The 17367-nt window shown below is 45.7% G+C and overlaps 1 protein-coding gene across 1 annotated transcript in view; it reads right to left on the bottom strand.

Annotated features, from left to right (window-relative positions):
- RIN3 (Ras and Rab interactor 3) overlaps positions 1-17367 on the bottom strand; it is a 72126-nt gene that overhangs the window by 2250 nt on the left and 52509 nt on the right. The window contains exons 7-9 of the mRNA XM_087747550.1: positions 15472-15780; positions 6087-6218; positions 2701-2864 (exon numbers count right to left, since the gene is read on the bottom strand). Of these exons, the coding sequence (XP_087603676.1) occupies positions 2701-2864; positions 6087-6218; positions 15472-15780 (605 nt within the window). The remainder of the gene's footprint in view (positions 1-2700; positions 2865-6086; positions 6219-15471; positions 15781-17367) is intronic.

The following is a 17367-nucleotide window of genomic DNA, read 5'->3' as shown; positions in this document are numbered from 1 at the left end:
GCATGCTCTCCAAACTTCCTTCCACCAGTAAGGAAAAAGAAGAAGTTATGCTGAGGAGGCTGATTTACTTGTATCCTGTTTCAGGCAGTAACAGCTGTTGGGGCAACTTTCCTCTTGCTAAACTCATGAGGAACAGAATTTAGAGAGCTTTTGGTCACAGGGGAACCTGCGTGTTTAATTTGTATCTATCATCTGTAAGGTTCAAAAAAATTCCCAGCCATTTTGGTCAGAAAATACCCAAGTTCCCTGTCAGAAGTGAGATTTGCCAAATATGTGGACTATGGGTTTCCAAAGTGTATTTAGGGAGTATCACTGCAGATGATTAAGGCAGCTGGAAGGATGTGCAGGGGCATGCTGAACACATCAGCAAGCTATTTACCTCTGCCAGGATGGGCTTGCATGTCTCCGATATTGCCCCTCATTCAAAGGAATGGAAAACGGCCCTTACGCTGCTGGAAGTGGTGGGAATCTTTTGGGGAACTGCGGCATTTGCTCGCTCAGCTATTGTGCTCCATGTTAGGTACTTGCTATGAATCATAGAATCATGGAATACCAGGTTGGAAGGGACCTCAAGGATCATCTGGTCCAACCTTTCTAGGCAAGAGCACAGTCTAGACGAGATGACCCAGCACCCTCTCCAGCTGAGTCTTGAAAGCGTCCAGTGTAGTGGAGTCAACCACTTCCCTGGGGAGATTATTCCAATGATTGACTGTTCTCACCATGAAAAATTTTCCTCTCACGTCCAATCAGAATCTCCCTGGGAGTAACTTGTAGCCGTTACCCCTTGTCCTCACCATGTGACTCCTTGTAAAAAGGGAGTCTCCATCTTCTTTGTAGCTCCCCTTCAAGCACTGGTACATGGTGGTGAGATCACCTCTAAGCCTCCTTTTCTCAAGGCTGATCAAACCCAGCTCTCTCAGCCTATCCTCATACTGCAGGCTTCCCAGACCCTTGATCATCTTGGTGGCCCTTCTCTGGACCCCCTCCAGCCTGTCCACATCTTTTTTGCACAGCAGGGACCAGAACTGTACACAGTATTCCAGGTGTGGCCTGACAAGCACCGAGTAGAGTGGGATAATGACTTCTTTATCTCTGCTGGTGATGCCCTTTCTGATGCAGCCCAGCATCCTATTGGCCACCTTGGCCACAGCAGCACACTGTTCACTCATATTGAGCTTCCTGTCCACCAGGACCCCCAGGTCCCTTTCCACGGAGCTGCTCTCTAGCCAGGTGGATCCCAGTCTGAGCTGCACTCCTGGATTACGTTTTCCCAGGTGCAAGACCTTACGCTTGTCTTTTTGTTAAACTTCATAAGGTTCTCGTTAGCCCACTCTTCCAGCCTATCCAGATCTTCCTGCAGGGTGGCTCTCCCTTCCGGATGTCTACTTCCCCACTCAGTTTGGTGTCATCTGCAAACGTCATCAGGCTACACTTGATCCCATCATCCAGATCACTTATGAAAATACTGAATAGCGTTGGGCCCAATACCGATCCTGGGGGACCCCACTTGTGAGGGGTTGCCAATTTGAAAATGAGCTATTTACCACCACCCTTTGGGTGTGCCCTGTCAGCCAATTCTTCACCCACCACACAGACCACTTGTCTAGGCCATAATGCATCAATTTCTCCAGGAGGAGGCCATGGGGAACCGTATTGAAAGCCTTGGAGAAGTCCAGGTAGACAACGTCCACCGCTCGCCCCATGTCAACCAAGCAGGTCACTTTATTGTAGAAGGCCATGAGCTACTGCCAGAGCAGCACTCGGGGCTGGATGGATATTTGGTGTATTCCATCTACCATTCACAAGTTCTGAGATCATCAGGGACTGTTTTGACTGCAATATGGGAAACATATTCAACTCAATGCTTTCACGGGGCTATATGGACTGTGCCTCCCCTCAGGAGACTTACCCTTGGCTTTCCCCTCAGCATTCGCAATTTTCAGTTTTGCACTGTGAAGGCTTTACAGAACCTGAGACGTGGCCTTTGCTGCCTCCCTGTGGGTGATAAGTTGATCACAGGACATCGGGCTGGCAGGGCATCCCGACTGCCTGGTTCTGCACCCAGCCTCACCATGGCTGGAGGCCGAGAACACCCATCCCTCCTGGGACCCTCTCCCACTGGTGCATGGGGAGGTCTTTGCCGGGCCATACACAGCATGGGCTTCAAAGCTAACCAGACGCTGTTGGGTCTTCCCTGCTGCTGGACAGAAGCCAGGCTCTGGAAGATGCTTGTCTGACTGATCCTTGGGGTGTCTCAGGTCCTCCTACAGCTTTATGCCATGTAGGAACTGCCCCTGCGTAGCCTGCTCACATCTCCTCAGCTTAGCCCATGATTTCCCCAGGCCCTAAGGGTGATGGAGAAGAGGGGCTCCTTGCCTTCCCGCTGCAGCTCTCCACATGTAAAGGCTCCTAGCACGCCTGCTTCGAGAACGAACAACAAAATCACTGCAGTCATATTTAAAATCATATCGTTATGAGGGTACTTTGAGACTTCAAAATGCATTTTGTAAGTAATATATATTTCAAATTAGGTGTCTTTTTTTTTTAAGATTTGGAAATCTTGCACCGTATATACTCTTGTTTTTTAATAGTGATTTGGGTTAATTTGGTTTTAAAATAATTATCATATTAAAACTTAGTAAGTATGGAGAGAGCACATTTATCTTCCAGGCTTTTTCCCTAGAAAATAATGCCAGCTACCTGCACTGATGAGCGGGAAGCCCGGGCCTTGTTCAGCGTCCTCCGTCGCTCCCAGCGGTGAATGGAGTCCTGCACCTCCATGCTCAGCTGCCGCGTGACGGTGATTTTGTCATAGTTCTTGATGTGCTCCAGGGCCCCATAGGTGGTGGTTAAATAATAGGAGCCTGTGAAAGCAGAAGGTCTTGCATGAACAACACACCGGCACAGGCCATTCATTTCCACTCCCATCCTGCCTGCTTGTGCCCGCGCAGCGGCCGCTGTCTAACGCTCGCACTGTCTGTGCCTCGCTGCAGGGAGTGCAGGGGTGTCTGATGTTCACCCAAGAGAAGGGAGACCTAACGACCAGTGTCCTCCACCCCCCTTCTGCTTCACGGCAATGCCACTGCCCAGACTGCCGAGGCTGTAGGTGCCCTCGGAGGAAACACAGCCTGAAGGTAAACTACTACAAAAGCTGCTCTCACAAACAAACCCAAACCAACGCCTCTGACCACAGATGGTTTATTCTTTGGGGCATGGCCACCTTTTTGCCGTGTTTAACAGGGCCAGTGCAGCAGGTCTGTAATTTGGGCTCCTGAGCAGTCCCCATAATGCAAGGGAATAGCAACAATCGTAGTGTACTCTGTAGGAGAAGCAGAAGGCCTGGGTTCAGCTCCTCCAACTCTAGCTACATGGCTTAAATGTGTAGAGCCCGGGTCCCCTGTGGGCGCCGCACTGTTGAAGGATGTCTCAGACCTGCAAGGACAAGTTACCCTCCATCTCTATCGACTAGACAGGGAGCCCAGATGTTTGGTTGAGAGTAATTCCTGGACTGTCCAGAGGTGTGGGATAAATCTTGGTAAAGCACAGAAAGAGGGGATAAAGCAGTAAAAGCCCGCAGCCAGTCCTTTTCCCTCAAAACCTCCCTGACTGCTGTGGTGTTGGCTGCAGCGCCCGGTTAATTAAAAGCGCTCGTTCTCCCAGCTGCCTCCCGGACTCAGCTCCGCTGGCGAGCGAGAGGCTGGGGCCAGGGTCTCCTCTGAAGAGGGCAGGAGTCAGCCTGCAGACACAGCACCGCAGCGTCCCAGGGGCAGCGGGGACGGGGACGCGTCCCCCGGGCCTCCAGGGGAGAGCAGGCCTGGCCTGAGCGGGGCGAGCGCTTCCGCCCCTGCCCCGGCCTCTGCGCGATCCCCTGCTGCTCACCCCGGCTGCCAGGAAAACAGGGAGAATACAAATCGCCTGTCAGCTGGGCGGAGCTCCCCGGTCTTAATAAGTTTCATAATAATTGCAGTTGCCTCTAGGTGGCACTTCCACATCACCCAAACCTCGCACCGGCCCGCCTGCGGTTTCGTAGCCCTTCCTCGGGCTCTGACGAGCTCCCCAGTCATTGTGGCTGGTTGTGTAAGTGGTGGCTAAGACAGCATTTCATTTAAGAGCAGTATTTTCAGAGCACCGTAAAGTTTCGTGTGGGAGAGGAGAGACCAAGACATTGCCATTTGACTTTCTGTACTCGGGTGGATCCGATGAGGAATGTTCTGTAGCTATGCAGGTCTGCATACACCAAAAACACACTTTTTCTTTACTGTCTCCCACAAAGTGCTGCTGAGAACAGGCTAACAAGCCTGAAAGTGCCACTTTTCCCCTCTTAAATACAGTTACTACTCTCCCTTGTCCGTCATTCAGTATTTCTCCTGCTCTGGCAGAGTCGGGGTCCCCATGATGGGACCTGCGACCTGGTGTATCCCTTCCCTCAGAATCAATGGAGGAAGATCTCCCAGTCCCCCATGGCAGGAATTCATTACATCTTCTTTAAAAATTAATTTTTCTTCCACTTTCCAGTATCTTCATTTCCACACAGTCGTTCCCCATCATCTGTCCTTGCCTTTGCCCCAGTAGGCAACATCACTGCTGTTATAAAATTCATTCAAAGTAAAAATTTAATTTGGAGGCCAGATTTAAATGATTTTGCGTATTGACCTGATGTAATTTCACAGTTTTCTCACTTCTGTTTTCCTTTTGGTCCTTTTATTTCTGTGCTTGAATACCTTTTGCCATTTAACTTTGAAAGGCCTAAATTAATTAACTTTTGCCAGTTCCCATTTTAGCCCTGTGCTTTGCGATCTCAGAGCTGTCTTCACTGAGACGTTCTTTTTTTTCCCATTCCCTGTATCTGCAGTTACTCCCAGTCTCCTCTCTGATGTGATTATTCAGCCAGTTTGATCTGCAGCTCCCTCACAAAATTTTTCCCTTTGACTGGAGTGCACATTTCACACTCTTTGCATCTTTGACTTAAGAGAACTTCCAGCCAGCTTTGCCTTTGATACCCTGAGTTCCCCAGCCCAGCTGACTTCAGTAACCAGCCTGGTAGCGTGCCCGTTTGAAACGAAGAACCTGTGGGCAGCGTAGTCACCAAAACCAGCTTAGTTACGTCAGCAAAATGCTGTGCTTAGGCTAACATTTTTTCTGCTAACAATTCTTTTCAGCAGGAAAATTAGCCTGTGCAGAAACACCTCACTAATACGATTGCATTGCTACTGCTCATTCTTTTATTACTTACTTCTGCTCACCTCTGCACTGTGCTGGGATGACATGCTCTTACAGACTTATACCTCCATTTAATATAAATAAAATTAGTCTGCTGTTGTTCATCCAGGACTCCTTTCTAGAACCTCAGTACTTACCAAAACAACATCTAAAATAAAACCCATTTTATTGGTTTAGTGACTACTTGGTGAAAAATTATCTGTGTTCCTAATTCAGAGCGCATAACCCTGTCACTGTTAGTAGTAGTTGCTTCCCAAGCTATATTTAAGAAACCAAAGGCCCTCAGTTCCCTGGGCTATTTATCCCTCTAATAGCAGAGATCTTTATTCACATCAAACCCACTATTCCTCTCTAACCCAACTTTCCTTTCTCTGCCTTGCTATGATACTCAGACAGAGACCATTGTCAAAGGGGTCACTCAAATTTAAGAACCGAGTGACCATAAGAATGATGTATGGCCCCAGGCATACAATGCAGTTTAAGAAATGTGCTCTTCTCTCATTGGAATAAATAAAAGTGTCTGCACAATGGATTGCAGCAGCAGTTTAATTTTAGGCAAAGACCTTTTAACTTTTCACCCTTGGGGCCAAGGAACACTAGATGTCTGTGTTTAGGTTACTGATCCAGCAACTCAGTTGTCATTTATGCTGGGTCCCTGCCTTTCTAGCCAGTGTCTAAGGGCACTTCACTGCTAAAAACAGTTAAAGTGTTTGACAGTAATTTTGGAGCCTCAGACTTGAAAAGCTTGGCCAAAGCTTATCCACAAAGCCTAGCCAGAGCCTTGCTGCCCCACTTTCACGAACACTGAAGCGAGGTAAATAATGATTTCCAAAGTGAATATCCCAGGAGCAAACACTGTACTCTACCTTCCCCTAGCTGCAGAGCAGGGTCCATGAGCTCCATCATATACTCCACATTCAGAAGGACTTCAGCCAAGTTGCTGCGGGCCAGCACATACATGAGCACGGGGAGGAAGTCATCTGCACCATACAGCTTCCCTGTGCAAAGAGAAACACAGAGTGGTCCCAATAAACTCACTACAAAGACACGTTCCCACACAACAGTGACAGCTTCTCACCCAGCACATCCTTTGCAGACTGTAGCTTACATTATCTGAAGAGTTAAAGCTTGAAAGCATCGGCAAAGAAAAAATGCCGAAAAAGGGAAAGTTAGGTCACTTAAAAAGTAAGTAAACTTGCTTCAAGCCCAAAATATGAGCTTGAAAATTTTTAGTGAGCTCCATTTCTGCCATTCTTTATTAACTGGAGAAAGAGAAACTTAAACTTCATGGATCACAGACAAGTGACAATCCTTGAAGAGTGCAAAGGCTGCCTGCTCGGCCCTCTGATTTGTCGCTGCCATCAAGGCTGCAATTCAGGTTTGCAGTATTAGCAGCAAAGTTGTCTACATGCATTAGGGGTACTTATTCTCTTAGGTTCGCTCTATGTGTGAGACCGAAGAGCAGAAAATAGAATTTGAGACAGTGGGTTTTAGGACTGAGGATTTCCGTGTTTATGATCCTTCAGAAGGCAAAACATCGCACTACATGCTCCTAATTAAAACAGTCTCCCAAGAGCTAGGATCTAAAAGGAAGCATCTTTCCAGCCATGGTGTCTAGCTAAGAAAACAAAAAGCCTTTCACATTGGACTTAAGCTAGTTTTTGGACTTGGTGTGCAGCAGGTGCTACAGGAACAGATCCTCGTGGGCTCAAGAATGCCTGTGCTTAAAACATTCATGTCAACAAAGTGATTTTATAGGTAATCCGTAAGAGCTCTTTGGGATCTCTGAGGACAAAAAACCATACATGTTAACAGTCATCATTATAAATAATTACTACTTAAAATAGAATCCAAACTGAAGCTTTGCTGCATAAACTGCAAAGAACACAAGGATAACTTTTCTTATTTGAAAGATCCTTTCGCTTTCCACCAACATGTCATCAATTCATCACAGACAACCCATAATAACAAGTTGCTTAACTTCCCAACATTCAGAGTTGACCATTCCTCCTAACCTAAGCCCAGATTGCTCTCATTCTGAATGTCCTGCCTCAGACCATGGGCAGTTTTTCCTCACCTGAGCACTTGGATGTGTTTGTTTCGTGGGCCATGCGTGTCTCACTTGAGAACCGTTTGCCTCACCTCAAAGAATCAAAGCTACCCTTGGTATAGGTTCAGTGACATTATGCCCTAGCCATTTTTGGCCCATAGTCCACATGCTCTTCCATGGTAGGGCATAAATTCCTATTTCTCAAATGTTCCCACTGACTTATTTCAAATCTTTGCCATGAATCAGCTTTCCTTTTTTGCCATTCCTAGCTGACGCAGATTCTCCACTGGCAAAGAAAGATATTCTTCTGAAGCCTCAAATAAACATGAGCTTAGCCCCTGATTAAAAAAAAAAAAAAAGTGTGGCTTTAAAATCAACCCAGTAATATATCTAGTGAACAGAGAGTTGATCCAGTTAAAATGAAGTGTTGAGGATGAGAGATTGTCAGGGCTGTAATTCAGTCTGTTCCTAACAGAGTCTGCACACGCCAAAATATAGACAATTTATTTAATGAAAGCTGGATTAACGCTTTCAATTCTGTTTGCATTATTATGGCTGCCTTTAGTTAAATGACACAGCCTTAGGTCTTCAACCAGACTATAAAAGGACTTCATTGTTTCGCTAACATCTGGATGGACATTTTGTTCGTCTGTTGTTGCCTTGGCTTATGTCTCTGTGAAAGCTTCAGCTCTGTGAAGGGTCCAATTCATTACTGTCATATATATTACCTTAATACAAGCAGCTTAGTATTACAGCTATTTAATATTGTCTAGCAAAAAAAGATGACACAACCGAGACATGAAAATGTACTAGAAAAACTGCACAGAGAAAAGCCCTATTCTCATTTTGACCTGAGTAAATCAGATGCCAACAGAATTAGTTCTGTATAAAACTAGTGTAAAGGAAGATGGAGTACCAAAGAGTTTGCTAGGCTCATTTTTCTCCCTTCTTTAAAAACTCTTTTTTTATGATGTAGTAGTTAGTGACCAGTGGCATAGATTGGGTGCTTCTGATTTCCTGAAGGCCAAGAGATTTCCGGTGCAACACCAACAGCAGAATTTTCTCTTCCCTACCACTTCTTTTTCATGACCAATCCATGTTGTGTCTGCTGGGGCATCCGAGAAAGTTGCTACTTCACAACATGAATTCTTATCCATTGGAAAAAAAAAACGCTGTTTTTTTTAATAAAATGTCACCGAAAGAGATCACTAACCAGACAACAGACTGACCAACCAATGCAGAGTGGAAATAGCAACGTGGAACTAAACAATTCCATGTCCCCAGCCATCAACTTCTAGTGTCGACTGAAATGAAAGTTAGAGGACACTTTTCAAGAACTCCTACAGAATCTCTCTATTTCTTTTTTATTGGCTGAGAAGTGGTTGTATGTACAAGCAGGCACTGAGTCAATTATTTTTCACTGCTGCCTATCTCATTTCTATAAGCTGATTTAGATGCTCTGCCCACCAGCCCTTGTTATAAACCTTTCTCAACTTTAAGATTTCATAGAAATATTATTGGACTCCCAGCTGTTTATATGGCTTAAATACTAAAATCTGATATACGGCTTCTTTTTGATTAATAAACTCAGAGTAGGGATGTCTGACTGCAAAATGGAAGGAGTACTCATTCTCCATATGCTGTATGCTAATAACCTGCATAAATTACTAGACATCATTTAATCCACTTGGGGGAATATGAAGCCTGATTCTTAAATACCCACGTCTGTAGCTAAAGCTGAAGTCAGCAGGAGCTGTAGGTGTCAACAAGAGTAAAGCAAAGCTAATCATCAAGGATCTAGCTCTGACTCCATGTGTTGCCATGAACTTCCAGTGTTGCCTAGGGCAAGGTCAGGCATGGTATATTGTGCCTACTCCTTGTAGGCATTGTGACAGCTTCTCTCCACTGACTGCACATGGAGCCAAGGATAGGTGCCTGAGAGGGCAGGACTCTGAACCTCCCTGTGTTCTCCTGGCCTTGGATGTCACAGCAGGCACAGGGGCTAGCTTAGACACGTACAGCCGTCAGACCAAGTATGGCCCTGAGGTGCCCTGTATCTCAGTCCATCCATGGGGATAATAGGTGCTGTCAGCAACTGAAATATGACCAGAAGCAGGAGGCACAAAGATACATGAAACAATGCCTGTGATCCAAGACACCTGAGAGGTTGGTGCTGCTCAACATCCTGCAACCCACATGCTCCCTGTGCCATGTAAGGCATCAGGGCACTAACCAGCGTCCATCCGGGAGCTGCAGCAGGGATGTTCTCTGCAGGCTGCTGCCTCCTCAACTTCACATTCAATCTGGGCCAGAGCCAACCTCCCAGACCTGCCCGTCTAGCTCCATCTGTGGTCTCTCACAGAAGGGTATGTTTGCAGCTGACAGAGTTAAATCTAACTCTGACCCTGCCAGTGGTCTCAGTGACACTGGGACTGAGCTTGCTTGCTCAAGGTGGTAGTGTCCTACTCCAGATATGACTTGCTTGCTTTATTTCCCCTTCTTCCCTGCAGGATCAGGAAACATTTATTTCATAAATATCTATAAGAAGCTTAAAATAAGCCTTCTCTTCTGCCACAAACTCATCCTATTATGTTTATAGCAAAGCAAATACAACGTCAGATCCTGGCTGGGATGCAGCACTTGGATAGATGGGTATTAATTAAATACAAGATTTAAAGCAACTGGAATTCTGCCCAAGCCTCCATAAAGAAATTACACCCTATTTTAACACATTCATACATTTCTTTTCCCTCCATGTATATTCTGACAACCAGCAGACAGCGATGACGCTCTGCACCTTGTTCTAATATTTTACGAACGCTGGCATGATGTCTAGCAGCAGCTCTCCAGGAAAAATTAATTTTAGCATCAGTTTATAGCTGGGAAACCTGAGGTACAGAAAGGTTAACTGAGATTTGTTCAAGACCATGAGAAAAGATTGTGACCATCCTTCCACTCACTAGCATTTTGCTGTCTCTTGTCTGTCCCATACTACTTCAGCAAGGTTTGATTTATGGTATAGTTGAATTAAGAGAGGTAATACATGCAGGCAGCATGAATCCACTTCAAAAACATGAGTTTTACAGATCAGAGGAATTCGTTCCCCTTGAAAAATTTGAACTGGCTCTTTAATTCAAATGTAGAAATTGCACTAGCCAGAAAAAAAAAAAAAGTCTCTAGTCCATCAGCCTTCATTAATAGTAATTTAAATACAAATATCCTCTTCCTAAAGATAGCAAAGTAAAACTGTTATGTATAGATTTATTTTCCTTCTCAGAAGTGAGATGTGATAACGAGCAGTGTGGTGGCATTGCTCTGACTTAGTTTTAGGAGCTTCTAGCACCGGTTCTACACTGGCTGCTGAAGTATTTGAGGCCAGTTTCCTTTCTGGAGCTCGGCTGTCACCCTGAAGACACGCTGCCTCCTGCCAGTGCCTTTGTCAACTGCAGAGCCTTCCAGGAGTGCATCTGGGCAACTAATATCCAGCTGCTCAGTTCTACAGGGGATGACAAACTTAATCCTAAAAGCTAAGGAAGAGAAATATTCCAGTGGAATATATGTCCTATCTATCCTCTTTTTCCAAAAGCAGACTATGCATTAGCCATGCAAAACTATGCAACAGAAATTATTAAATCAGATGTTTTAGGGCCAATCACCAAGCCAACTACATCACTAGTACAGAACTGGTTTTGAACTATATACTCCAGCTCCCTGTGCGGTTCAAAGATACTCCAAAAATGAAGCTTCATAAGCTTAGGTAGTCCACAAGTTAAAAATGTTGCACTAAGGAAATTGTTCCTCTGTTCATTCTTCTTGAATCTCCTTAGAAAGCAGTCTCCGCATCTTTCAAACTTCCAGCGTAAGCTTGGAGCCTTTCCATGCCTGATCTTCCCCACTCATGGACTGACCAAGTCTGGCCTGTTTGTCTCACACAGTATTTCTTCATAAACCAATGCCTACTCCTCCTCTATTTTTGCCTTTCCATCAGTTCTCTTCCACAGAGCCGCAGCTCCTAGGTAGCACAAGGCTGGGTGCTCCAGGCTCACCACTGCCAGTACATACCACACATATTGCAGATTTGTGTCTCACTTATCACTCCACAAGTGTCACTTGTGTTTCTGATAGAGTGAAAAGCAGAGATTCTTGTTCTACTCCTACCACACAATATACCTTTGACATTTTGTCTGAGTAAAGGTATTTCTGAAATATAAATAATAAGCAGCTTTTTCTACATAAGATTACAATGCTTCTATATAAATCAGCTATGCACCCAGCTCTCCCTGTGGGTATTGGAGCATGCCTTCCAAATGTAGGAGCAGTCAAAGAGCTGGGAGCTTACAGGTCCCCAAGAGTCCTGCCTCTTACTTTCTCTAGTGCACAGATAAAAAAATGCCACAAAAAAATGCCAGCCAGTTTGTAGGGGGTGAGGTTTCTAAACCCTTCTTTTTCTATTCTTTTTATGCATATTATTCTTACTAATGACTCCTAGTATTTTTAGCAGGCAGGTTACATATTTTTAGATTGTAGGTTACATTCTTGGAGGCATATGTTGCTGCTATTTAAGTCTGCACAGAACTTGGAAAAGCTCAGTGAGACACCACAATGCTATCATAATTGTCCCTTTGGGGAAGATTCACTTACTAATACCACTGCCTACACTGTACATGTGAACATCTGAACCAGTACCCCTAAACTCCTTTTTAGCCAGCGATGAACTAATCCATATCATCAGTGGAGTTTGTCATGAGTCATCTCACCCTAAAGCACACACCTACATCTAGCCAGATGAATCAACTGAACTCCATTGACTAAGTAAGTCCCCATTGTCTATAATGAGAAGCTAGACCTGATATCCATCTGTGCCCACCTACAGCTAGATGTAGCTGTAGATGAGTCCTACTTCAACATAGATTTATATCTTGTAGTTGTACTCAGAGGTCTGTTGGGAGAAAGGTGTATCCACAAAGACTCTGAACTTGCCTTCCTGATTCCTTGTGATGAATCAGATCCACAAGCTGATTGCCTTCAACTTGAGGAAGAAATGTTAGTTTAAACCAGCTGAGGATCCGACCCATTCAGTTCATAGTCTACGTATCAGGGAGTTCAACCACAGCCAATTTTTGAGGCAAATTTTGTCATGTAGTATGAATTGCAATCAAACCAAAGAACTCCTCCTTTCTTAAAATGGCTCGATATACATGGAGTCAGTCAAGGCTGACTTCAAAGTTTCATGACTCTTTCAGCAGTGCAAAGATGGGCACTATCACAGGCACAGATGTTCCTGAGTAAGCCTAACCCTGGTTCTAAAGAAAACTTGGTACCTGTTGGGACACGCTGGCCAATCCTGGACTGCTGTACATGGGTCTCAAAATGTTAAAAAACTTGTGTTTTCATACAGGTCTGAAAAAAAGGGTGCTTGATTTGGTGGTATTTGCACTTGCTTTGAGATATGAAACCATATTCTCAGGTCAGCTCATCCTACAGCCAGCCTAAAGTGAATAAAGACCTGGCTGAGCTGCCAAATTGCAAATTAAACCAGACAACATAAGTAGTTATCACGTTACTGAACAGATCATTTTTCTGACCGAGGTAGACTGATTTTGGTCCTGCAGCAGAGGGAATGATTAGTTTTGCGTTTCGTCTGCTCTGATCTTGGAAGAGGAAGGAGCTTTCTAATGCAGCAGTGAGTAAAAGGAACTAACAGAGCAGACTATTGCACAGGAAGCGGAGCATGGCCCCTGCTCTTCCGGTGCAAAGAGCACTGCACTGCCTCAGGGCTGGCTGAAAGCAAAAGGGGCCCTGGGCCGCTGCTCTCGAGATGGGCAGAGAGCAGGAGGAGAATTCCTACCCGCTGCAAGCTGGTCTGAGCAGCCCACAGCACGCTCTTCTGCACACCACCGGCTGGGAATTCCCTGTCAGAAAAATATTTCAGTTTGCTGAATGCTTGTCTTTGCCAGGTCGAAAATCAAAGTGATCTGGGGTCAGTTCATTCTGAAGTGGTTTCACACGTTTCATTTCTAAGTGGGTCTACAGGATGTTTCCCTCAATTTCTCTCCGAGTCCACTGTCTTCCAGGAGTTAGACTATAGGATTCTCCTCCCCTTAACCTCTTTTTCTGGTCTGAATTCATTGGGGTACATTTCCTTAATGCCAGGCCAGTTTTCTTCTGATAAGGCCCTGATATGCATCACTGATCATATATACTGGAGAGGAAACTGGACGCATAGGGGTGAAGTCAGCTTCTGACCTACACCCCGCTTGCAGTAGTACTCAACATGAGAAAACAGTTGAGCTGGCCGAAATGAAGCGGTTTGGTTAGCATAGCAAACCACAGTGAAATCCTCTGATTTCATGAATGCCAATCTTCTAAACCATGTAGGGTTTTTTGAATTATTTCCCTGACCACTAATTTCTGTTAGATAAAATGGCACAACAGCATTTCCTGCAACAGAGAAATTCCAGCCCTCAGCTAACTGAGGTGTGACAGATACATAATGTACTACCAGCATCGGAAGGAGACCATGTCTCCTTTGTGGGTTTTAATGAGGCATGTGAGTTCTTGAATTATACCGAAATTACTGTCAAACTTAACACAACTGTTCTAACAAAGTTACAGAGAATTCCCCTACATGTGTCTGAATCTTCTCATAATACTTGAAGACAGTCAGAGGTCCTATCCACCCTGCAGCTTTGGCTCAGCCCTGGGGTGGCTTCTTGCTCTGCTGTTAATGTGTCTAGATCGGTCATTGAGCCTTGCTGCATGCTGTCTAAGGGATGACCCTGAGGTGAGGCTCAGACAGGACACAACAATTCCTGTATGAGTTCTGCAAGGCTGCTGTCAGTACAAAATAAAGCAGAACAGCTAAAAGCACCTTTGGAGATTGTGAGTTCTTGAACAACCGCAGGTTGCTGCAAATTAATATCTGGCTTCTCTCCAAATTTATGCATGGCTGGTCATCAGCCCACCAGCATACAAAGCAAGCTCTTAAACTGGCAAGGCAGATGCCTGGAGGAAGGGGCTTCCTGGTCTATCTGCAAAAATGCATCCTGTCTGCAGGCCAAGGGCTTAACATGTGCGTTTAGTGGTTGGCCTGGGGCTCACCCAGGGAGGTGACAGTGCCCCTGTATTTGGCACTGGTGAGGCCGCACCTCGAGTACTGTGTTCAGTTTTGGGCCCCTCACTACAAGAAGGACATGGAGGTGCTGGAGCGTGTCCAGAGAAGGGCAACGAAGCTGGTGAAGGGTCTAGAGAGCAAGTCTTATGAGGCGCGGCTGAGGGAGCTGTGGTTGTTTAGCCTGGAGAAGAGGAGGCTGAGGGGAGACCTCATTGCTCTCTACAACTACCTGAAAGGAGGCTGTAGCGAGGGTGGGGGTCGGTCTCTTCTCCCTAGTAACAAGTGATAGGACGAGAGGAAACTGCCTCAAGCTGTACCAGGGGAGGTTTAGGTTGGATATTAGGAAAAACTTCTTCACCGAAAGGGTAGTCAGGCATTGGAACAGGCTGCCCAGGGAAGGGGTTGAGTCTCCATCCATGGAGGTATTTAAAAGAAGGGTAGACGTGGTGCTTGAGGACATGGTTTAGTGGTGGCCTTGGCAGTGACAGGTTAATGGTTGGATTCAATGATCTTAAGGGTCTTTTCCAGCCTTAACGATTCTATGATTCAAGTATACTTAGAGCACATAATTCCGCACACTGAAGAAGTGTAGTAGTGGCTTCTGGAATTTACTGGAGCATCAGGAATTAGTAACAAACAGTACTAGCATTCTGTGCCGCCTCTTCAATTTAGGCAAAACTTTGTAAAGGCCAAATCAAGAGACTCTCCCAAAGACACACTCCTAGAATTTACCACTAAGCTGCTACAAGCTGGGACAGAGGTCTGAGGATTTATGGAGAGCTGTGTGAAGACCTGTGCAAAACGGACATGACCCATAAAACAGACACTTACAGATATCTGGTTTTTTTGAGTTACGGAGCTTAAAGTTAACCAGGTAACATCTTATACCTGTTATTAGTGCAGAGAACTTCACAGTCACTAACCGGCCCATTCTGAACGCAACCTGTGGACAGCTGATACCAAACACACCTACAATCACTGTTACCTCCAATCTGAATATTATCACATCAACTGTATCATAAATCCTGTTCCTTTGATACATGGAGAAGGACCAGTGAGGGATACCCTTTCAGTAGGAGTGCTGTACCTGGATTTCCCTGAGCCATGGAGTCATAGATGAGTTTGCAGGACTTCAGCAAGATGGCAATCTTCTTTTCTGGGGAATAAGCCTTGTGCATGGTTGTGAACTTGTGAAGGATCTTTTCCAGCACAACGGTTTCAGGCACACTGGTCGTGATGCCTAGGTCAGTGGTAGTTGTGTTTTGTATCACAAGTTGGTTCTCTTTTAGCTGCTGTAAAGATCCATCTTTGTTGTGGATTTCTTTTAAGTAAGAATCAATGGCTTCTTTTAAAGGTTTCAGGACACATTTGTACAAAGCTGTCTCAGCAATCACTTCTGCATAGAGAACGGAGAACACAAAAGTCCATGATAAATAATCAACACAGTAGTACAGGTGCACGTAAAACTCCCAAGAAAGCATGTGGTTGGTTATTCATGCACTACTGCAGAGCTGTGAGCAGGGAACAGAAATTCCAGAAAGTAAATGTTTCACTACCAACACTCTCCAGAGGTCCTGGATAGGCTCGAGATGAACATCAATGCATGGTCTCTGCCACTGGAGCCATAGGAGAGCTCCTGCTACCAGCAGCCCCTGCTGTCTTTGCCTGCCTCCTGGCTGACCAGCATGGCACTGGCAGGCAGCAGGAAAGCCAACTCCGGGAAAAGGTGAGGAACCTCACCTAACTCTGCTTCTTTTCACAGCCCTGCCCTCACAGATGCCCAGGTGGGATTCATCTCATGTCCCTTCTGACATCTCCCTCTCACCTGTTTGAGATATTCAATTTGGGATGAAATCAATTACATCCTCAAAGTGCCCCTTTCTCCGCAGTGACTGAAAAGGGGATGTAGCTACGAACTCAGAGGCAGACACCAACGTCTGGTCAGAAGTTTCTCACCCTTACTGCTCAAGTGACTCTAACTTACTGTTACTTAAGTCACCTCTTATGTCACCTGTGGATGAGGAAATAGTCTGTGTGGGTTGAGCATTGGCTTAATATTTAGCAGGAGACAAAAGGAAGCATCAGAGTCTGTGAGAAAGTCTGTTGTCTGATTCCTAGAAACCAGAGGCAGAGCTAGAGGGACTGCAAGGGATCCTCTTGTCACCCCTGCACTGAGGCAAAAAGGTCACTGGCAAAAGAGTTCACCCGCTCAGTCACTGAGGAATGAAACAGAGGGCAGTAACATTTATGTATACAAAATGCAGCTATTTTAAAGAATCCAGAGAATCAGTCAGCCTAAGGCAGGACAAATTCAAACAGTAAATCTTCCACGGTAGGAATCCCTGTCCTCCACAGGAGAAGACAGTCCTCCCTAGGCTGACTGGGCCATATCATCCTGTTAAGGAACTGCCAGTGAACAGGGCTAGATCTAACCAGGCCTGTCTGTGTGAAGGTGGGGGGATCCTTGCACGCACGCAGCCCTACCAAGCAGAACAAGAACACTTCTGTCTGCCTCCTCTCCACCCTCCCTAATCAAGACTCAGGACAGACTTCTCTGTGCTGACACCCCCTCTGCCTCGAAGAGAGGGGTTATTGGGACAAAAACTGCAGGTGTTAACATGAGGTGCAAACTTCTCATGTTAATGAGAAGTGAAACTGTAGCTTCCCTCTCCTAGCTATGGCAGGGGGCGGGCAGCAGGTCTGGTCTGCTGGGAAACTGCAGGATCATGTGAAGCCTTTGCTGGGGGAGAAAGAAGTCATCTGGGCCTGCTGAGACTGACAGCAGAGTGCCTCTGGGTCCTGGCTCACCACTTAGCTGGGTCCCACCTAATCCTGGAGCTGCAGGATCCCCTGGAGTCCCTGGCCACTTCTGTGGTTGGCCACGTTCTGTGTTGGGGGTCTTCCAGCTCCCAGCTTGCTTTAAGCCAACTTACTGATCTCATAAATAGCCCTGCGTTGGTTCTCAGGTCCTCAAGAAACAAGT

This window comes from Nipponia nippon, unplaced genomic scaffold, assembly GCF_047370975.1.
Source record: "Nipponia nippon isolate SJK-2023a ecotype South Korea unplaced genomic scaffold, ASM4737097v1 scaffold_11, whole genome shotgun sequence".
Lineage (NCBI taxonomy): Eukaryota > Metazoa > Chordata > Aves > Pelecaniformes > Threskiornithidae > Nipponia > Nipponia nippon.
Note: the sequence above shows the minus strand (reverse complement) of the source record. Positions and strands in the feature narration are given on the sequence as shown.